The following is a 22,080-nucleotide window of genomic DNA, read 5'->3' as shown; positions in this document are numbered from 1 at the left end:
CTGGGAGGGGTGGGCTGGGAAACTGCTCTGGGTGCCCTGTCTTCTGCTGCTTGGGGGTCAGGGTCTTCAGGGAAGCAAGGGTGGCCCCCCGCCAGTCCCCTTAAAACTAGTTTCTCTGGCGTTCAAGTTCCTTTCATGCTTGAAACTCAACCCTAACTACTTTGCCCTCAATTTAGCCCTACTTTGAATGTTTTATTTTGGGGGAGAAGTTTGGGTATTCTATTTTTTTTTTTTTAAGATTTTATTTATTAACTAGAGAGACAGAGATCACAAGTAGGCAGAGAAGCAGGCAGAGAGAGAGGAGGAAGCAGGTCCCTGCTGAGCAGAGAGCCCGATGCGGGGCTTGATCCCAGGATTCTGGGATCATGACCTGAGCCAAGGGCAGAGGCTTTAACCCACTGAGCCACCCAGGCACCCCTTGGGTATTCTATTTTTAAAAATTGTGCCATCGCTGGGCCTTCTAGGAATATTTTTAAAAAGTCCTATTCATCTAGTGCGCCTTTAATTTGGTTTTTAATATACATTCCACCTTTGAACACCATGGGTTTGAACTGCACTAGTCCACTTTCTTGTGGGTTTTTTAAAAATAAATAATTTTTAAAAATTTATTAAATTTTTAAGAAATTTGTACTTATTTACATTTTATTTATTTTTATTTATAAATTATGAATGTATTTTCTGTTATGATTTTCTTAATAATATTTTCTTTTCTCTAGCTCACTTTGTTATGAGAATAGAGTATATAATACCATATAACATACAAAATATGTGTCACTGGACTGTTCATGTTCTCGATAAGGCTTCCAGTCAGCCATGCTGTTAGCAGTTAAGTTTTTGGGGAGTCAAAAGTTATGTGTGGATTTTCAACTTCCCCAGGAGGTCAGCGCCCCAAACCCCCATGTTGTTCAAGGGTGAACTGCATATTGTTTTTATAATATTGGATGCCTGATGGGATTGTGTGCTATTTTGTGGGTACCTTTCTATTTTATGTCCTTTAAAAAAATATTTCTTATTTTTTAAAGATTGCAAAAGTCCAGTTCATTATCAAACCTTCTGACAGTACAGAAATACACACATTTCTGTCTATACAAAGTGAAAGGTCCTCACAGTCGTAGCTGCTGGAGACGACCGGTTATCCCAGATGTGCTCCCAAGAGATCAACCCCCCTTATTCTGAGCGTGCTTCAACAGTGTGTAAAGTTCCCAGATTTAGATGAAATAGGCCCATGAAATGGGTGGATATACTCAGCCCTAGCGCCCCCATGAGGAGGCGATGAATACAGGTGCATTTCTTTCCATTAGTCTCCATACAACGCATCATCCCCCCTACTTGGTTCGTTGTCCACACTCTGCAGTAGCCACAGAAGACTTGGCTTTAATCCGTCTTCAAATGCCAGTTAGCAAGAGTATCCTTGGCTGGGCACCCGGCGCTGTGCCAACACGTTAGGCACATCATTTAGGGACTGGCATTTGTCAGATGAGACGACAGAGCCTTAGGAAAGTTCAGTGACTTGCTCATGGCCGCATGGAGCTGGGCCTCAAGCCCCACGGGAGCCCTTGACCTTCCTTGACTCTGGTTCTCTCCCTGGGGTGGGGAGCACCAGGAGGCCCTGGGGTGCTTGTCTAGGATGCAAGGTGTCAGTCCCCCAGCATCACCCAACCAGAGGCTCCAGGCAGGCATGGGGGTGTGCCCCCAGAGCACGGTGCTCAGGACTTGCTGATGACCGGGATGGTGAGAACCAGTGTGCTCTCAGACGCTCTCAGGTGCTCCAAAGTGGGTGTGCTCAAGGCGAGCGATCTGCTTACCTTTCTTTCATCCCTGATCATTTCACACTTTCCATTGTAGTGCTCTCTAATTGTGCAGGCACACACCTATGCATGAAGAAGTTAATATGCAGATGGGGGGGCGGTTTCTGTTGAAAACTTGCTCAGCTGTGGATTGTATTTGTGGGCTGTCCTGGGTGCTGGCCCGGGAGATGCTTGTTGAGTCTGGAGAGGTGCTTGTTCTTAGGCGGGGCTTCTCAGTCCGGCTGGTTTTGGGTGGAGTAGCCTGTTCCCAGCTTGACCAGTGCTGGAGGTGGGAGGGCTGCCCTGGCAGCACCTTTGCTGCCCTTCCCCTGGGACCCCATTTGCCCAGCAGCTTGACTGTGGACTTGAGGCACAGGCAGTGGCTGGGGAGGTCAGCCAGCTGCGGAGCAGTTCCACCAGTGAGGGCCCAGTGCTCTGGGACCCTCTTCACTGCTGGTGACTGGAGCTGGGTTTTGGACACAGTGTGTGGGTACACGGCAGACTCTCTGAGGTATGTGGGTCTCACTGTTATCCCCACACTGCAGCAGGGAGCAGAGGCTCTGGGAGACCGAGTCTGGCCAGTCCAGTGTGTTTTCAGATCCAGCACTGATCCCACCTGGGAGCTGGTTGGGAAGGTGTAATCCTGGGCCCCGGGCCAGAGTCTGAGTCTGAATCTGCCTTTTAACAAGATCCCTGGGAGCTGCGGGTGTCCATTAAAGACTGCGGAGTGCCCTTTCCATGGCCAGAGTCACTTAGCGGCTCTGTAGAGCTGTGATAGGAACCCACATCAACTTGACTCCCCGGGCTCAGATTCTTAAACCCTGGGGTAAACCACCCTCCGCCCTGGGAATTCTTGACAGCCACACTGTCGGAATCTTCGGGGCTCCTCTTTGAACTTGAAAGTAGCAGCGGTAATACTAGGTACTGTTGGTCAGGTGCCGACTCTGCTGGCTGTGTTGACAGACCCTTGGTGGTGTGTGACTTTGCTGACTCCTCACAACGGCCCGAGGAGGTAGATACAGTGATCGTTCCCATTTTGTAGACGTGAAAATCGAGGCCTAAAGAAACGAAGGGCTCTGCCTGGGGGAACACAGCTAGCAAGGGGTCAAGCTGGGACTTGAACCTTGGCAGTCTGGCTGCGGGGCTCCTTCGGGTCCCAAGGCACAGGGAGCTGGGCTGCGGGCGTGGACCCGATTGTTCTCTCCTGCGTCAGTGCTGCCGCACCTTTTCCTTCTGCCGTGGTGCCCGCAGGGGTGCCCTGGGTGTCACGTGCGGGCAGGACAGCAGGGCTGGCTGTGGCCCTGGGGTGGGGGTTGGGGCTGGCTGGGTCCTCTTCACAGCCTGAGGGCTCTGGGGATGGAGGATGAAGTAGCTCCTGCCCCCTCTTTTGTGGGAGATCATGTAAGTAAAGTGCTTAGCACAGTATGTGATCATAATAGGGATCCTAATTGAGGCCACATTCTCAAAAATGATAATTATTTAAAAACCATTTTATCTGAGGGCCACGAGTAACCCATGTGTTTGCTTGCTTCAGACCTGAAGCCTTCATCTGGGTCACTCAGTCCCCCAAGCTCTGGATGACATGTAGTGGGGAGGGGGCACTGCCCCCCCCATTGCCCTGTGGGGACTGGGATGACTGATGAGACCCAGCCTGGGGTCTGGGGACACCCTGAGAACCCGGGCAGGATCACCGTGGACTTTATTTGTATCCACACAGTTGGGCTGTAAGCTGACTGTGGCTAATCACCCCAGTTTATGGGGGGGTGACTCTTTAGGCGCATATAGGAGTTGTGTCCTCTGTGGGGTCACACAGTAAGGATGGTTTTGGACCCAAGACACTGGTGTCCCACCTGCTCTTTCTCTTCCATCCTTCCTGGGGGACTGGGAGGACAAGGTCCTCTTGGTTAGGAGGTCCTGGGGAAGAGGGCGGGCCACTGGCTGTGCGTGTGTTTGCTGCTCCTGGGAGAGGGCAGAGGAAGTGAGATCGGAGGGAGCGAGGGGCTGCTCCTGGGGTCTCACTGCAGCCTCTTCTCCTGTTCCAGGGTTACCACAGGTCAAACCACTTCATAGCCACTCAAGGTACCTGCTGCTCTGGCCGTGTGCGCCCACGTGCTGAATGCCGTTTCCCCTCTGCCTTCCCTCTGACCTGCTTGACTTCCTGTCTGCCTCCCTGCTGTCTCTCTGCTCGAGTCCCACTGCCTGGCTGGGGCTTCTGGAATCTGCCCACCAGTTTCTGCCCCTCGTCGTGTTCCGTGCTCGTGTCTCCCTAGTGCGCTCCGTGTGCCTGCAGTTCCCTCGGCCATCTGTCTGTCCCTGAGGTGGTGCATGCAGAAGGGTAGGCGGGCTCAGTCCTGCCAAGTGTGGGTTGTGCCTCTGGGTCTGGGGGCTGCCTGGGTCCCTCTGGCTGTCTCAGCCCCCAGCCGTTCATCTCTCTGTTCCTCTGGGACACTGGTGCTGTAGACTGAGGATCAAGTCCCCTGGCTCTGCCTCCCGGGTTTCATTTGGGATAACGGGTCTCCAGCCAGCCCTCTCTGAGCCTACCCACCCCCGGGGCCCTCTAGGGATGAGCTGGCATTGGGTGGGGTGAGTGTGTGGGGTGAGCACGACGCCTTCATCGGGGCTCAGGAGCTTCCTGGCCTGGGATGGGGGTGTGGGGCAGCAGGTGTGCTGGCCCTGGGTGGAGACCTTGCCTCAGGGACTAGCATCCTCTGCGCCCCAGGGCCGAAGCCTGAGATGGTCTACGACTTCTGGCGCATGGTGTGGCAGGAGCACTGTTCCAGCATTGTCATGATCACCAAGCTGGTGGAGGTGGGCAGGGTAAGCAGGGCCTTGGGGTGAGGGGGTAAGGCGGGCCAAGGGAGGGCAGCAGAGGGCCTGCTGAGCCTGCCTGTGGGGACCCCAGGTGAAATGCTCGCGGTACTGGCCGGAGGACTCGGACATGTACGGGGACATCAAGATCACGCTGGTGAAAACGGAGACACTGGCTGAGTATGTCGTGCGCACCTTTGCCCTGGAGCGGGTGAGTCTGCTGTCACTTTGGTCCCTGCAGGGGTGCCTGAAAGGGTGGGGCAGAGTATGCCTCCCGACCTCCCAGGGCAGGAGCAGGAGGGGCGAGGAGGGCTCCGCTGTCCTCCCCAGCAAGGCAGCTGCTCCTTCGCTGTAAGGAGTGCTGTGGGAGGACAGGACAGGGACTGCCTTTGGCCGGCGACTCCCAGAGGACATCGAGATGATGGCCGTGAAGACAGTGGCTGGTGGTGCTGGTCCTGCTCGGTGCCGGGCATCGTGCAGACCCTGTGGCATGTGTTGGTTAAGCCCCAAGAGGTGCTGGTATTCGGCATTTCTGTTACTCCCGTAGTACAAATAAAGTGAGGTGGCGTGCTGGCGCCACGCACGAGGCCGCATGGCCAGCGACTGGCCGAGTCCTCGTGTCTGTGGTCCCATTTGATCCCTGTAAAAGTTCTCAAGGGAGACACTTTCCCCTATAGGCTAAGACCAGAGACTCCTGGTGCTCTCCTGGGTGGCACAGCCCGGGGGAGGCTGAGGCCGGTGACTGGCAGTCAGGTTTAGGTGTCAGGCCAGCCCCGGGCCCCACTCCTGGGTAGTGTTTGTCTTGTCGGGCCCACAGTTTCTCCTGTCTGCGGGTTTCTCGTGGGCACCATGCGTCCCGAACGCCCACATCTCCGTTTATGATTGGGATGCATTGAGCGAGATCCCGTGGTAAGATGCTCGCCGTGGTGGCTGGACACCTGGCAGGTGTCTGGGGGGGCGCCCGCAGTGACTGTGACTGTCTCTGCAGAGAGGCTACTCTGCCCGGCACGAGGTCCGCCAGTTCCACTTCACCGCGTGGCCAGAGCATGGCGTCCCCTACCACGCCACAGGGCTGCTGGCCTTCATCCGGCGCGTGAAGGCCTCTACCCCGCCTGACGCTGGGCCCGTTGTCATCCATTGCAGGTGGGGCGCCGCGAGTGCCAAGGACAAGGGGACTGGGTGCGGGGTTGGTCATGGGTCCCCTAAGGAGAGGGGGCTTGGGTTCATCTACTCAGAGACAGAGGACGGGAGATGCTGACCCCCCCAATGGCCCTTCAAGCTGTGGCTCGAGGTTGGCACCCATGTGTGCTGCCGGAGACCCGTGGGGGCCCTGGGCCTGGAGGCAGAGGGGGTGAGGGGCTGGTGAGGCTCGAGGTGGGTTGGGTTTCATGTACTTACACCTGTGTGCTGGGTTTGGCCCAGGTGCTGGGAAGGGCTTCAGCTTCCCTTCTCTGAATCCCCCGGGCTTTCCTCACTGCGTGGCCTTCGTGCCCCGTGCCGCTCCTGACCATCACCCCTTTCTCTTCCAAGTCCTGCCTCAGTTGGCCCCTGTGGCCCCACTTGCCCTTCCTCTGCTCTGCTTCCTCCCTGGCTCCCCAGCTTTCTCATGCCTCTGAAGGGCCCTGTCCTGTGCCGGCCCCCACTCTCCTCCTGGGGAGCTTCCCTCTGACCTTGGGGTTTCACGTACTCGCCTGGGCCCACAAGTCCTTGGCCTTTGTACCTCCTCCTGGCTTCTCTGCTTGATTCCTCCCAGCTTCCCGAGCGCCACAGAGCAGACCCCCTCCTCCCTCGCCCGCCCCCCACATACCACTTTGGTTTCTTTAGGCTTCTTTAAGATACCATCTTTGTTTATTTTTATTTCTTAATAAAGATTTTATTTATTTATTTATTTGAGAGAGAGAGAGAGAGAGAGGGTGAGCGTGCACAAGCAGGGGGAGTGGCAGAGGGAGAGGGAGAATCAGGCATCCTACCGAGCAGGGAGCCTGGCGTGGGGCTTGATCCCAGGACCCTGGGATCATGACCTGAGCAGAAGGCAGATGCTTAACCACCTGAGCCACCCAGGTGCCCCTAAGATACGGTCTTTAAAATAAGATTTCAGGGTGCCTGGGTGGCTCAGTTTGTTAAAGCCTCTACCTTCAGCTCAGGTCATGATCCCAGGGTCCTGGGATCAAGCTCTGTATCGGGCTCTCTGCTCATCAGGGAGCCTGCTTCCTCCTCTCTCTCTCTGCCTGCCTACTTGTGATCCATGTCTGTCAAATAAATAAATAAAATCTTTAAAAAATAGAATAAAATAAGATTTCATTGAGATATAACATACTTAAAGCAAAGTGCCCACAGAATAAGTATGTGGAGTAAGTATGTGGAATTTTACTGGTGTTCGTAAATTAAACACACCTGTGAAATAACCAGCACTACGCTCAGATCAAGAAATAGAACATTAACAGCATCCAGAAGCCCCTGGGAGCCCCCTTCCGGGCTGTGCCCACCTCCTTGCTCCCAGAACAGTCTCGCTCCTGACTTCTAATGTGTGAATTCATTTTGTGTGTTTTTGAACTTCGTATAAATGAAATCACACAGCGTGTGCTTTCTGGTGTGTGACTTCTTCCCCTCCAGCTTATGTTTCTAAGATTCATCCATGTTATATCCTGTCCTCCTGGATGAGTAAACCACAGTGTGTTTACCCAGTCTGCGATGGCTAGGTATTGGGTTGTGTCCTGTTGTGTCCTGTTGTGAACCGTTACGGAATACAGCTGCCGAAAACGTTCTAAGGCGTGCCCGTGGGCCAGCATACGCATGCATTTCTGGGGGATACATACAGGAGGTGGGGGGGAGCACTGCCTGGCAAGCTCAGCTTTGGTAGCTGTTGCCAGTCCCCCAAAGTGGTGGTACGGATTTCAGCCCCTGGCAGGGGTGGCCGGGAGACCCGCTACCACACACTCTTGCCAATGCTTTGACACCCCCATTTTCAAGCTTGAAATCTTGGAGTCGTTTTTGTCCTCTCTCTACCCCTGGGCTCTGCTCTCCCTGGGGCTGGGCGTGAGCATCCCAGAGATGGGTCCGACACAGCCCAGCTCGGGATGAGCTCCAGGTCAGGTCAGGGAGACTGTCTCATTTACAATGACCACGTAGCAGGAAGAGTGTTTGATGAGAGCCTGCCCAGGATTTGTCCTGGAGCTCAGGAGAATGACATCTGCTGAGGGGGTTGGGGAGGCTTCCCTGAGTACGTGAGCAGGTACGAGTGTGTGGGGCTTTGAAGGCTGTGTGGATCTGGGGCTCCCTAGGAGGCAAGAACATTCTTGGATGAAGCTTTGAGCATCACCTTTGTCCCCCACCCAGCTCCGTTGCTACCCCTGCCCTGCCCTTCTCCCCTTCTCACGCCCCCCCCCGGCCGCAGCTTGTCCTTGGGTCACATTTCACTGCAGCTCCTGCTGCAGACTTCTCCCCGGCTTCTTCCCCCGCTGGGGTGGGGCCCTATGTGATATAGATGTGGCCAGGCCCCCCAGGCCCCCTTCTTCCCTTCTAGGCCCTGGGCTCCCTCCCCAGGCTCTCATGGGGCCCCTGGCTGCTCTCTTCCCAGTGCGGGCACGGGCCGCACAGGTTGCTACATTGTCCTGGATGTGATGCTGGACATGGCGGAGTGTGAGGGCGTCGTGGACATTTACAACTGCGTGAAGACCCTCTGCTCCCGGCGGGTCAACATGATCCAGACAGAGGTAGGGGGACGCCGCCCTCCCTCCCTGCCTGCTCCAGGATTTGGGTTCTTCGTGGAGGAATTCAGAGCTGGTGGAGTGTGTCAGAAGGGTGTCCTTAGAGCTGAGATCCTTGAACTTGGCCCGCCGACCTCTGAGGGTCTTCCCAAAGTCAGCTCCACTGTGTTCGGCTGGGTGGAGTCAAACAACCAAGGAGCCACAGTCATAGGTTTTGCAGGAAAGATCCGCTGGTATTTGTATCCTCATTAGATGTGTGACCCTGGGCTCTCCCCTCACTTTCAGAGCTTCTTACGGGGTATTAGAGGGATGAGACATGAGGTTAGTGAACGTATCTGTGAAGGTTGATTCAAGTAGGGTGGGTCCAATCTCTACTAATACCTAGTTGGATTCCAGCATCCCTGCCTCAACTTTGGGCTTGCTTCCTGCTGCCATCTCCCCCAAATCTCTAGGTTCTAGTCCCTTCCTGGTTCCTCATATTCTCTCCTCCTGCTACAGGAGCAGTACATCTTCATTCACGATGCAATCCTGGAGGCCTGCCTGTGTGGGGAGACCACCATCCCTGTCAGCGAGTTCAAGGCCACCTACAAGGAGATGATCCGCATTGATCCTCAGAGTAATTCCTCCCAGCTGCGGGAAGAGTTCCAGGTGGGGCAGGAGTGTGTATGTGTGTGTGTGTGTGTGTGTGTGTGTGTGTGTGTGTGTGTATTGGGAAGTCCTCAGTGCTGTAGGAGTCAGTGAGAGCCAAGACAGAGGGACAGAGTAGGGCTACTGGGAAGGACTTGGAGGCAGTGGAGGAGGTGGTCTCTCCAAGTGGTGCAGAGCCCATGCTTTGAATCAAGGAAGCCCGGGTTCAAGTCCTGGCTCAGTAAAGAGCTGTGAGGAGGCTTGTGAAGTAGTCATGAGCAGCTCCCCAAGCTTCAGTGTTCTCATCCAGGAAAGAATGTCAATATTGCCCTTGTAGTGTTCATATTCATTGGGATTCTTTTGGTTGCAAGTGACAAAAATCCAGCTTAATGACTCTTGTAACTGAAAAGTCCAAGGATGGTGGAGCTTCAGTTATGGCTGGATCCAGGAGCTTAAATTATGATGCCAGAGTGTAGTCTCTGTCCAGTTTGGTTCTGCTCTCCTCTGTTTTCGGCTCCTTTCGTAGACCCAGACCCTTGCCCCCAGCAGTGTCAGACTCATGTCGTCACTACGTCAGGAGATTGGAAAAGGGACTCCCTAGAGCCCCAACAGAAGTCCAGACCAGTTTCTCCTGTGCCATCCCTGAGCCAGTCCCTGAGGCCAGAGAGTTAGGAACACATTGACTTGCCCAGGCCTGGTTCTGAGGGCAAAGCCAGTCTGTATGTCACATGATGGAGATGGGGGAAGGCTGGTTCTCCAGAGAAGTCCCAGCATGGTCCATGGGCTGGCAGAGACCCCAGACATTCTCTATACTCTGGGTTCCTGCCAGGGTTCAGCGGGCTGGCCCCTTCTAGACACCCGACACTGGAGAGCCGGCACAGACTGGTGTCACAGGAAAATGCTGCCTGTGATCTTTGGAGCCCTGTTGGGGATCATGAGAGACTGGGGTTCCCTGTTAGGGATCCCCAAGGACAAGAGAAATAAGCAGAGACTCCATGGATCAGGCTATAGGAGGCATGAGGTGGAGGAGATAACCCAGAGTCCCGGGCTTGTGGTGTGACGGGTGTCTGGACTTGCGTTCTTTTCAGACAGAGCTGACTGCCTCCGCCAGGTCCCTGCAGTCCGCTTTGTGGGAGATGTGGGACTGCAGCCCTTGTCTGCCTGAAAGCACCTGATAAGCTAGTAAGGATCCTCACTGTGCCTTTTATGTATGGAGCCTTGGATGAGCCAGGCGCAGTGCTCGGACCTTGGTAGTATCTCGTTCAATCCTCTCAATAGCCCCTCGAGGCAGGCATATTATTACCACCTTACAGTTGAGAAAAATAATGCTGAGAGATACAGTGACTTGTCTAAGGTTACACAGGGAGCGAGAAGGTAGACTCTCCAGAGCTCTGTTGAGAGCCTGTGTGGTCCGGGGTTCCTGTCCTCTCCCCCTTCTCTCCAGACCTCAGTTCTCCATCCACGACATGGGGTTAACAAACCAGCTTAGTCTCCTTCATGGGGCCGTGAGGAGGCCCAGCAAACACTGGAGGTCCACACTCACCCCTGCCTGCCTCCCCACCTTCTCCTCCTCCGCCCCCCCCCCCCCCACCGCCCCATGGCTCCTTCTGCTCTCTGTAGACACTGAACTCGGTCACACCGCCCCTGGATGTGGAGGAGTGCAGCATCGCCCTCCTCCCCCGGAACCGGGACAAGAACCGCAGCATGGACGTCCTGCCACCCGATCGCTGCTTGCCCTTCCTCATCTCCACCGATGGGGACCCTAACAACTACATCAATGCGGCCCTGACGGACGTGAGGGCTCAGTCCGGGAAGAAGGCTCCGGGATTCCCGCAGCCAGCCGGATCTGGGAAGGCTCAAGAGCCCGGGGGCGTGGGGGGGCGGCAGAGCCGAGGGCTCTGGTTGGAATGAAACTGGGATTGGGAGCAGAGTCAGTGCCCAGTCCCTGGTCTGGGGCCCTGGACTGGGCTCTCAGACCCTCCCTCCATGGAGCTGGAAGGGACTTAGAGATGTATATATTCACAAATATTTATTGAACCCCTACCATGTGCTGGGCACAGGCCATATCCCCAAATGTCTGCTCTCCTGAACTTTGTCTGTGGGTGATGGCTTGGGACAGTCAGTACACAGAGATACAGTGGCATGTCACACGCTGGTAATTTTGGCAGAAAGCGATCAGGCAGGAGAAATACATAATATGGGCTTTGGAGTGTGGGTACGGAGCATGTGGCTATTTTTGATGAGATGGTAGGAGGGCCTCTTTGAGGAGGTGACTGTCAAAGAGCAGAAAGAAGCGAGACGGAGAACTGTGTAAACATTCGGAGATTTGTTCTAGGCAACAGGAATCGCAGGTGCTAAGGCCCTGAGGCAGAGAGCAAGCTTGGCTAGCTTCTAAGCACCATGTCCAAGTTCCCATTGCCACACATTTGGGAACCTTTTGTATTTAGTTCCAGAGGCCATGGGCTTGGGGACCAGACGCCTGGGGGGTGGGGCTCACCCAACAACTCAGACCTCGGTGTACCAGCCAAGCTCTGAAAAGGACCCCCAGAGGCAGCCTGGCCCTGAGGGGAGAGCTCTCCAGCTCAGGGTGGGCAGAGCGGGAGGACGGCCTGTGGTGGGGGCTCTGTCGCATGGTGAGCGGGCCTCTCTGAGTTCTGGTTTCCCTGCAGAGCTACACGCGGAGCGCGGCCTTCATCGTGACCTTGCACCCGCTGCAGAGCACCACGCCTGACTTCTGGCGGCTGGTCTACGACTATGGATGCACCTCCATTGTCATGCTCAACCAGCTGCACCGGTCCGACACCGCCCGGGTGAGGCACCTGCTGCCCAGGGCCTCGCGTGCTCCAGGGCACGTCCCCAGGGCCCAGGGGTGGATCCCAGCCATGCCGCCTAGCTCTCGTGTGACCTTAGATGGGTCCCACTCCCTCCCAGAGCCTTGGTTTCCTCATCTGTAGAATGAAGCTGTCAGATTGGAGGGAAGTAGCTGCTTTTTATCGAGTACCTGCTGTTTGTCCAGGACTGTGGTTTGCACGTATGGTCTTCGGGTGAAAAGATTACGACCCATAGGGCTGGGAAAGGGGCAGAATTGTGCCCCTCCCCCAGGCAGCTGCCTTCCAGTGAGTGGACTGAGCAGCCCACCGTGGGGGCCTTTGAGGCTGAGCAAAATCCCAGCCTCCTTACTTTCTGACTGATCTTGGGTGAGTTCATTTGCCTCTTTGAGCCTCAGTTTCTTTCCTGCCCAGCACGAGGTAGGTGCCAAGTGCCTGGCAGGGATGAAGATGATGAAGTTGTTGCTGACCTGGGTCCGGACACTGGCTCGGTGACCTCCACCTGGGGGCTGCCCCGGTTTCCTTTTGGGGTCCCCGAAGCGGGCGCTTCCAGGAAGGGTAGATGTTCAGCCTTCCAGCCCCACGTGGCCAGACCCCCCAGATTTGGGCCTCTCTGTTTTTCCCTGTCTGAGGCGGCCAGGAAGAGTTGTTGTAGAATGAGCCTGATAGTCTCTGAAAGATAGTCTCTGAGAAGACTTGCTAATGGGGCTTCTTTACGAGGCAGGCATGTGGTGCACATGCCTGAGGACTGCAGCGTGATGGACTCTTGTCCCTGGCCCTGATCTGGGGGGAGTCCTGTGTGGGAAGAACCTGCCCTTGCTAAGGCAGAGAGGAAGGACCCAGAGGGAGGCTCACACAGTTATCATTCAGCCTCACTGGCTGCCCGCTGCCAGGCCCTGAAGTAGGCATCAGGGAGATGGAAGAAGCAACATACCTCCCCTCTCAGATCTTGGGGTGCAGGGAGAAGCAGGGGGCCAAACCTGACAGTGACAGCACAGAGGGAAGGGGCTATCATGGAACTGCCACTGGGATGCAGAGAAGCCTGCATGTCAGGGAAGGCTTCTGGAGGAGGCGGTATCTGAGCTGAGCTGTGTAGGGAGGGTGGAGCTAACCAGGTGAAGATGGGGGAGGAGGGAACCATGGAAAGGAAACAGCATGTGCAAAGGCCCAAACACAAGGAGTGGCGGGATCCCAGGCAAAAAGAGGAAGGTTGTGCCCTCTTTGTGGGCGTGGTCAAAGAGGGACGCCAAAGGAGCATGGAGTCATCTGGGAGGAGCTTGGGGACTGTTTCACAGAGAAGTGGTGAGCGGGACCCAGAGGAAGAAGAGCCTTACCTGGACTCCAGGCAGAGCTGAGGCTGGAAGCTGGGGCTCTGGACCTGCTGGCCTGGAGGACGTGTGTCTGTATGTGTGTGTGTGTGTGAGAGAGAGAGAGAGAGAGAGAGAGAGAGAAACCCCTTTCCTCCCTCCACTATCTCCAGTCTGGCCTGGAGGGGAGGCTCATGTAGGACCCTGACTCCATGGTAGGGTTCTAGGGCAGGAGTGGGGGTTCTGAGCTGTGTTGCAGCTTCAGGGACACCCCACCTCTGTGAGCTGATGCTGGAAAGCAAGGCAGTGAGAGAGAAGGCCAGGGGGTAGGGGTGATGGGGGGTAGGGGTGATGGGGTGGGCGGGGATGGTACAAGGCCTATCCCTGGAAGAGGGCGGCCTCCTGCTGGGGTGTGAGTGAGTATGTGTGTGTGTGTGGTGTGTCTGTGTGTGTTTTCGCTGTGCCCAGCCAGGATGGTCCGTGCAGCCTTGAAGGGTTTGTCTCTGCTGACCTGAGTGGGCTGGGGCAGGTGTGTACTGCACTTGGACAGGGGAGTGGCAGAGGCTGGGGGTACTCTGCAGGTGGACTGCCCAGTGGGTCAGGATATGTGGGAGCCTCAGGGCCAGGGTGGAGGTCCGGGGCAGGCAGGAGCAGCAGCTGCCCCTGCCTGGCTCGGCTCAGCACCCCGCTCCATGTCTGTGTCCCCAGCCCTGTCTCCAGTACTGGCCAGAGCCGGGCCGCCAGCAGTACGGCCTGATGGACGTGGAATTTGTGTCGGGCTCTGTGGACGAAGACTTGGTGGCCCGTGTCTTCCGGGTGCAGAACATCTCTCGGGTGAGTGACCTGGGTGCCTTGTGGTGAGAACCTTTGTGGTGGCTGGGGGACAGCCTCACGAGACCCTTGAGGTCACCTTGGGGTTCAGTTCTCTTCCCCCTCCCCTTCTCCTCCCCCCTCCCCTGGGCCTGGCTGGCCACCTGTGCCCTCAGCTACAGGAGGGTCACCTGCTTGTGAGGCATTTCCAGTTCCTGCGCTGGTCTGCGTACCGGGACACACCTGACTCCAAGAAGGCCTTCCTGCACCTGCTGGCTGAGGTGGACAAGTGGCAGGCGGAGAGTGGGGACGGGCGCACTGTTGTGCACTGCCTGTGAGTGTGGGCCCTGCTCGGTGGGGAGGGGTGGAGGCCCAGGCCCAGAGAGGGCCTCAAGGCTGCCACTAAAACCCCTGGGCCTTCCGGATACCCGTGGCCTAGACTCTGCTCAGCCAGGCAAGGATGGCCCCATCTTCCCAGGAGGAACCCAGTCCATTTCCAGGGTGTGGACTCAACCCTGGGCAACTGCCTAACACCCTCTGTGGGGTGTCTGACTTTCCCAATTTAATTAGAATCCTGTCCGAATTGTTTACTGCGTGAGACAGTAGCACACTTGAAGCCCAAAGAATTCCAGTCTTTGTTCATGCACGCACGCATGCAATTTCTGTCATTCGTTCCTTCCCATGCCCCCGTTCATAAATGCATGCATTCACTCCCGTCTGGGTGCCCTTGCTCCTTTGACCCCCAGCTTCTCATGCTCTCAGTTTATTCCGGGTACGTGGATCAGGAACTGAGTCGGCAGGGCCGGGCCCTCAGCGGCTTTTGGTTGTAGTTGGAGCGACCCCTCAAATGGGGATCAAGGGCCTAGTCCATCCCTCATCTCCCCAGGGGAACCCCACCCCCCACTGTTGCAGGGGACAGAGGAGGGAAGCGTCTCTGTGTGTTTGGCTGCCGGTTTGCCTTGGAGTGGGGGTGTGGACCTGTGTGTTTTCACCGTGCGTCTGTGTTGCTGGGGGTGATTGGTGCTCGCAGTGTTTGTTTTCCATCCTGCTCTCTGGTGTTTGCTTGCTTCTCTGTTGCCCTCCTCCATCTCTGTCTTTGCGTCCGTGGCTTTCTCTTAGAGTATATCTAGTCTCCTTTCCCTAAGAACCTGCTATCTTTCTCCTGGAGGCTCTCTCCCTAATTGCCTAGATGCCTGTCTTAGCGTCTAAGCTCCCAGATCCCTCCCTCCTGGGTTCCCTAAGCTCCGCCCTTTGGAGCTCCCAAACCCCTCCCTCCTGGGTTCCCTAAGCTCCGCCTTTCTGAGCTCCCAAACCCCTTCCCCCTGGGTTCCCTAAGCTCCGCCCTTCGGAGCTCCCTAAGCCTCTCCCCTCACCTTTGGGGGCTCCCTGGCTCCTCCCTTCTGGGGCTCCCTGGCTCCGCCCCTCTTCTCTGGGCTCCCAGGCCCTGACCCTCCTTCCTCTAGGTTCCCTGGTGTTCCAGCCCCAGGCCTCCCCCTCTTGAGCCCCACCCCAAACCTTCTGCGTGTCTCCTTTAGAAACGGGGGCGGCCGCAGTGGCACCTTCTGCGCCTGTGCCACAGTCCTGGAGATGATCCGCTGCCACAACCTGGTGGATGTTTTCTTTGCTGCCAAAACGCTTAGGAACTACAAGCCCAATATGGTGGAAACCCTGGTGAGAGGCCCTGTCCCCCTGCCTGGCCACTTCCAACTTCCCTGTCCCCGCCCGGCCATGTCCCTCCACACCACTGTCCTCTATGTGGTTCCTCCCATTGGGCTCTGGGTTCTGATCCAGTGGTGCCAAGAGAGTTAAACCCATTTGCCCTTCCCCCCCAAAGAGGGGCTAGGGCTCATGCTTGCACTCTAGCCCCCGAGTCTTCCCTTCTCCAGTACCGGAGAGGGACCAGGCTCATGGGTCCTTCTCTCCCTCTCCCCAGGATCAGTACCACTTTTGCTACGATGTGGCGCTGGAGTACCTGGAGGGGCTGGAGTCAAGATAGCGGGGCCCCTGGCCTGGCGCTCGCACTGTGCGCTCAGGGCCAGGCCCAGGATGGATGAGGAACACCTGGGCCCCTGACTATGCTCCACGACAACTCCCGCGGGGAAAGCAGTAGAGTGAGCCCGGCTGTCTCGGTGCCCCCTTCTACTGTGGGCGGGGCCTCTCACGGTGTCGATGGCCTGGCTGCGGGGCCAAGGAGGAGCTCAGCGTCTGCCGCCCAACCTCTATCCACAGGGCCCTGCAAGTCTGGCACTGACTGGTGGAGTGACAGGGCTCGGGGCTGCTGGCTTGGGAGGACCCAGGCTCAAGCTCCTTGACTCTAGGCTCAAGCCTCAGACTCTGTCCCAACCTTTGGCAGAGATGAGTGAGCCCCTGCAGAGCCTGTGACCGGCCAAGGTTTCCACCCAGCGTGGCTTCCTTTTGACACGGATAGAGGGTGCATTGGGGCTTGGCGTCTGGAATCCCACCTGGCCTTGCCCCTGAGGGTCCTGGGGAGACTGGACCCATCAGAAGAGTCCTCCCCAGAGGGGACTCTGGGCCCCTTCCTCTGCCCTGCTGCCCCCCCCCCCCCAGCCCCAGGATATTTTGCTCATGATCCCTCCCACTATGACTTCTTTGATGTGTGCTCTGAGCTTCCAAACCAGGATCCAAACCTTGCCCTTTTCTCCGTGGGGCCCCTTTCCTGCCTGACCCAACATCCGCGGAAGGAAGGCACCTTGGCCCTTCTTGTACTTTTCAGGCCTCACTTCTGGGTCCTGCTCCACCCAGTCCAGTGACAATCTGCAAGGTTGAACAACAGCCCTTGGGGTTGAGGTCTCCATGGCTCCCGGTCAGGCCGCCCCCTGGGGATGGGGCCCTGCTAGATCAGGGGTGCTTGCAACCTCTACAGTTCAGAGGAAGAATATGTATTTTGGGATGGAGGAGAAATTCTTTTTTGTTAATTTTATGATTTTTTTTCATGGGTGGGTGGGAAAATCTCTTTAAAATGGGACAGGCCACACCCCCATTCCGTGCCTCAATTTCCCCATCTGTAAACTGTAGATATGACTACTGACCTACCTCGCAGGGGGCTGTGGGGAGGCATAAACTGATGTTTGTAAAGCACTTTGTAAATAAATGTGCTCTCTGAATGCCACAGAGCAGCCTGTGTGTGTGTGACCAGCCAGTGGGGCCTGTTTCCCTGCCCCCAGCCTCCTAGTGCAGGGGGATGGCTCTGGCTGGGAGGCAGAGTCCTGGGTCCAGTCAGGCCTTGGTTTTTCCATTCATACAATGGTCGGGTGTGGATCAGAGCCTCACTCAGGGGCCTTCTTGCAGGGGCTGGTTCTAGAGAACTCTGTCTATTGCTGCCTCCACCCAGGCCTCTAAAGCAGCTTCTCAGGCAGTGGGCTTTATCCTGAGACCCCTGAGGTCCACAGAGCTGCCTCTCACCCCCAGGGGCCTGGATCTGAGTCAGGCTCTTTTGGGGATAGCCTGGGAGGCTCAGGCTTTGGGGTCAGGTGGATGGGCCTCACCACCTATGAAACTCTGGGTAGGTCAGCTCCCTCTCTGGGCCTTGGTTCCCATCTGTAAACTGGAGGTGACCCTGGTAGGATCAGAAGAGGTCATGGTTAAGAGCCTTGCATGGTACTGGGCAAGCCAAAAGGGCTCCGTTTACAAACACACAACAGAAGCAGACACATGCTGTCTCTATGATGGTCATCCCAGCCGTTGCCAGCCTCGGGCTTCCGCTAGGGGTAGAGTGGAGGAGGAGAGGGACTGGGATCCCTGTCACTCCTGCCTCTGTCATAAACTCATGTCATCTTGGGCAAGACAAGTTGTGTTTCTGGGCCTCAGTTTCTTCATATGGAACCTGGCTCCTTGATGTACTGATTCTGTTCTCACACTGCCTGACTCCTGGGCCTCAGTTTCTCCATTGGCAAGAGAATACAACCCGTCTCAATGACTTCAGGATCCAACATCTTTTAATCTGAATTAAGAATTTATTATGGTCCCATGTAGCTAGGGTATATGAGACACCCCCTCACCCCCCACACACTCAGTCTGTATCGACTACTAAGCCTTACCTGATGGATCACAAATGTCTATCAGCTACTAGCCAAGCAACAGAACGTGACTTGCTTTGATCAATAGAAGATGGCAGAAGTGATGTCAGGTGAGTTCCGGATCTTAAGCCTCAAGGGGCATTACAGCTTTTGCTTTTGTCCTCTTGGAACTCTGCCATGTAAGGAAGCCTGCCTAGCCTACTGGAAGATTTGAGGGCACAGGGAAGAGCCAAAAGAACACACCCCATGAATGGCCAATACCAACTACCAGAATTGCGAATGGGGCTGTCTTGGGCCTTCCAGCCTGGCAGACCTCTCAGGTGAGTGGAGCTGCATGACTGAACTTAACAGAAACAGCCCAACCAACCGTAGAACTGGAAGATATAATAAATTGTTCTTTTTTTTAAGCCACAGTTTTAGGATTGCTTGTTATGCAGCAAAAGCTGACCAATACATACATGTTCTGGGCCGTGTGGATGCAGCTTTACTCTTTGCCACATCGAGTACTGAGCTCCTAAAGGGTGGGAAGTGTTCCTGCATTCATCCTACTGCATGCATTACCCAGCCAAAGGCAGGTCTTCGTAGCTGGTGCTCGAGAAACATTGACATGAGAGAGGGAAGGAAGGAGAGAGTGTGGGTCTGTCTGATGGCCTTACGTGGCTTTTCAGAGGAACTGGGAAGGCAGGCTGTGTATTAGGAGGAAGGCCGGCTCCAGAATGAGCCAAGGTCCCTCCCCCAGCTCTGCATAGCCCCAAGCTGGTGACCTTGCACCTGTTCAGAACCACCCCAGGCTCAGCTTCCTAATCTAGAAAATCGAGATAACAATCCCTACTTGCAGGTCGTGTAGAGACAAAATGTTTAAAAGTACTGGCATAGTCCAGTAGTGACCTGACGGGCTCTCAGTACATGCCATCACAGGATACTGATGTCTCGGCTAATAAACACGGCCTGCATGACGTTTCGTTCGGCCCCCTTCCCTCCTTCTTAATCCATACGACAGCTCTTCAAAGTGGGGATCCTGTCCCTTCATTCCAGAGATGAGGAAACAGAGGCCTGGGAAGGCACTGGGCTCATTCTGGGTCACAGCCATTCTACCACTGGGGCTCCAGATCAACCCCACATTCCACTGACTCCCAGCCTGGGCCTCTCACTGCTCCGTGGTCGCTCTGGGTGCTGCTGAAAGCTGGAGGGCCCCTTGATGCAGCACCAAATGGCTAATTCATGGCCCGGAACATTGATTTTCCAATGCTCTGCAACGTGTCGTGGGGGTGGCCTCTTGGTGGGACACGGCAGCCCAAGGAGGATGGATGGTCCAGGCTGGCTCTGCCCGGGGCCGCCGGCCTTGCAGGTGTGGGGTAGAAGCCCCCCACCCCCCATCCCTGCAGAAAGGGTTTCTAGAAGTGCAGACAGGCCAGCTGTCTACTAGAGCTGGAAGCTGAGTCTGCTTCCCGAGTCATCATAAATCCAGCTGTGGGAGCCGGCCGAGGCCATTATGACTTCTCACAGCCTCCGCGGCCGCCCCTGCCTGGGAGATGCTCTGTATCCCAGGCGCCAGGGAGATGGAGTCTTGGCGGGGATGGACATGAAAGCTGCCTGCATGGCCCTCACTGACAGCAGGCCATCCCACGGTCCCCGCCGACCCCCACCCCCCACCCCGGCTGGCTTCAGATGGACTGGAGCCCAGCAGACATGCTGGGGCCTAGGGCCAGACCAGGGTCCTGGGGTCTGTGCTGGGGCAGAACTCACTTTGCCACATGGTGTCGAGAGCAGGGACTCTGGTGTCCATGGCCTGGGCCAGAGGGCCTCCTCCTTTTGGGGGCAGGAGGACCATCCTCCCCTTTGGTGGGTCTTCATGCCTCCTCTGAGACGTGGGAGGAGAAACAACGAGGCCCGCGGTGCTCCCAGGGCCGGGTTGGCTGGGCGGTGTGGACGGGGACAGGGAGCTCTGGTTTCCATAGGTGTCTGCGGGCTACACTACAGGGGTGGGGGTATGGGGCGGGGTGTGGGGGTTGAATGGTGGGGGGGGGCTTGTCAGGCAGGGGTGGAGGAGGGTGAGGGCTCTGGACGGGGTGAGGGAGCAGAGTTTGACTTTGTCTGGTGCTCACCAGGCCCAGGGCCCATTGCCAAGAGCCCCGTGTGGATGGTCATGGCTCAGCTTCCAGTGAAGCCGCTGAGGTCGGTACTGGCATCCCCATTGTACAGATGGAGAGAGCAACGCTCAGGGAGCCTGTGACTTGCCCAGAGTCACAGAGCCACCAGGTGTCACACAAACCGCAGCAGCCACAGCGACTGTCTGGAAAAAAATAAGCCAGATCACATGACTCACCTACTCAGCCCCTCCAGTGACCTATGGCTCTGCGGGGGTGAAGGCTGAGTGGCTGGCCATGACCTCCAAGGCCCTGCTCGAAGTGGCCTCGACCCTGCTTCTGCCCGTGTCTCTCCTGCCCGCTCCTCTGCTCGCTCAGGCCTCGTTTCTCTTCCTCCACCCAAGCTCTTTGCCTGGACGCCCTTGGCCTCCCTCTGCTCAGCTGGTCCTTCTGGGTGTCTGGGTCCAGCTCAGATGGTGTGTCCTGGAGAGACCCTCCCTGAGTGCACTGTTCCCGCCTCCCGCCCCGCAGTCCCTGTCACTCTCAGGACCTTGCCCATGTAGGCCCCTTGTGGCCTCGCCATGGGTGACTGGCTGGCTTTTCATTGATTGGTTGTTCGTTGCCTCCCCCGCCAGGGTGGAGAGGGCAGGGGCCAAGTCCATCTGGTCCCCCTGTGTCCCCTGCACAGTGACGATTTGTTGAGTCAATGACAGGTGCAGAGCCGGGACTCAAGCTCTCTTCCTCCGAAGCCCATTCTCCTAAGCGTGTTACTTTTAGTCTTCCAGATGTTCGTGCCATGGAATCGGGTTCTGATGCTGGCTAGGCCTCCACTATGCTGTGTGGCCTTGAGCAAACTTCTGCCCTCTCTGGAACTCAGTCTTCTGATCTCTCCAGTGAGGAGGGACGAGGTGCTCTCTAAGAGCCAGTTCTAAGTAGGGCACTATTAGTGCCCTAAGTAGTCCCTAAGTAGTCCCACATCAGCGACTGGAGGTGACATGGCTCAGTGGTACCAGGCCACTGGCCTAAGCATCTACTCTCTGAGTCTGGTGAAACCTTGATTTGGGCTTTAGTCTGATGAGGCTGGGTGCCTGCGCTAGAAGGCCCCTGCATTATACTTAGTGTAGACATTGTCCCTGATCCCCCCAGCAGTCCCGAGAAGTAGATATTACCAAGACCATTGAATATGAGGAAACAGGCCAGAGAGGTGAGGCAGACTGTTTAAGGTCACACAGCTAGGAAAGAACCAAGACAAGATTAGAAGCCGTGTCACTTGACTCCAAAGCCTTTGCTCCTCAGTCATCACAGAAATCCTGGCAAATCAGAGCCGGAACCACATCATCTGCTTGCAATTTATCTTGTCCATGAATCAGTCTGCCTTCCTAACACTATGCCTGTCTCAACCTCTGACAGCTGCAGACTGGCTTGGCGGAAGCCAGCAATCAAACAGCCTCCCAGGCTTTGTGGCAGGCACCTAGTAGGTCTGCAGAAAATGCTGTTGAACGAGTGTTCAAGCATCTGTCGAATCTGCAGATGGTGGGGGTGGCCTGAGTCAGTGGGAGCCACTGAGTTGAGAAAGCCTCTTAGAGAAAAATGAAATGCATCTCAAATCACTTCCTACTTATTCCCAGAGGTGGGAAGAGGGAACCTGTCCAGGAATTTTATTTTCTATTCATTTGGAAGCTAACAATGGGGCTTTCTCAAGCTGTGTGTATTTATGTGACTGCATTCTCTTTCTGAAGACAGCTGAGAGGACAGATGTCTCTCTCCTGGGCTCCAGTCCCTGCGTGCTCCCTACCCCCCCACAACAGGCAGAGAATCTCCTGCTCCTTTAGCTGCTTTCCCTAACAAACACTTTGCTCCCTTGCCTTGCCCCATGGTGATTACCGATTTATTGTCTCTGAGCTCCAAATACGCCCTTCTTTGCCCTGCTTTGTGATACTGGAGCTGGACCCTGTAAACAGTTGTCTTTTGCCAGCTGGAGCAATGCTAGACTTTGTCAGTAGAGGGTGCTAGAGGGACACTGTAAGGTGATTACTTCCCTTCCAAGTTCTGGTGCTCCTTCCTTTTATAAAAAAACAGAAA

At 56.0% G+C, this 22,080-nt stretch overlaps 1 protein-coding gene across 8 annotated transcripts in view; it reads left to right on the top strand.

Moving 5' to 3' along the window:
• Positions 1 to 17,008, top strand: part of PTPRU (protein tyrosine phosphatase receptor type U) — a 76,943-nt gene extending 59,935 nt beyond the window's left edge. For 4 of the 8 annotated variants that reach the window (XM_046012630.1, XM_046012621.1, XM_046012612.1 and 1 more), the window contains 12 exons: positions 3,830 to 3,866; positions 4,507 to 4,604; positions 4,690 to 4,806; positions 5,584 to 5,738; positions 8,173 to 8,308; positions 8,801 to 8,950; positions 10,550 to 10,723; positions 11,599 to 11,739; positions 13,773 to 13,898; positions 14,051 to 14,208; positions 15,410 to 15,545; positions 15,808 to 17,008. In XM_046012630.1, the coding sequence (XP_045868586.1) occupies positions 3,830 to 3,866; positions 4,507 to 4,604; positions 4,690 to 4,806; positions 5,584 to 5,738; positions 8,173 to 8,308; positions 8,801 to 8,950; positions 10,550 to 10,723; positions 11,599 to 11,739; positions 13,773 to 13,898; positions 14,051 to 14,208; positions 15,410 to 15,545; positions 15,808 to 15,870 (1,491 nt within the window). In that variant the 3' untranslated portion in view covers positions 15,871 to 17,008. Of the gene's footprint in view, positions 1 to 3,829; positions 3,867 to 4,506; positions 4,605 to 4,689; positions 4,807 to 5,583; positions 5,739 to 8,118; positions 8,309 to 8,800; positions 8,951 to 10,549; positions 10,724 to 11,598; positions 11,740 to 13,772; positions 13,899 to 14,050; positions 14,209 to 15,409; positions 15,546 to 15,807 lie in introns of all 8 variants that reach the window. The other 4 variants (XM_046012592.1, XM_046012584.1, XM_046012576.1 and 1 more) reach the window with 1 other exon arrangement.
• Positions 17,009 to 22,080: the final 5,072 nt, after the last annotated feature.

The sequence above is a fragment of the Meles meles genome, chromosome 1, assembly GCF_922984935.1.
Source record: "Meles meles chromosome 1, mMelMel3.1 paternal haplotype, whole genome shotgun sequence".
Classification (NCBI taxonomy): Eukaryota; Metazoa; Chordata; class Mammalia; order Carnivora; family Mustelidae; genus Meles; species Meles meles.
The sequence above is the reverse complement of the archived record's forward strand: the minus strand, read 5'-3'. Positions and strand labels throughout refer to the sequence as shown.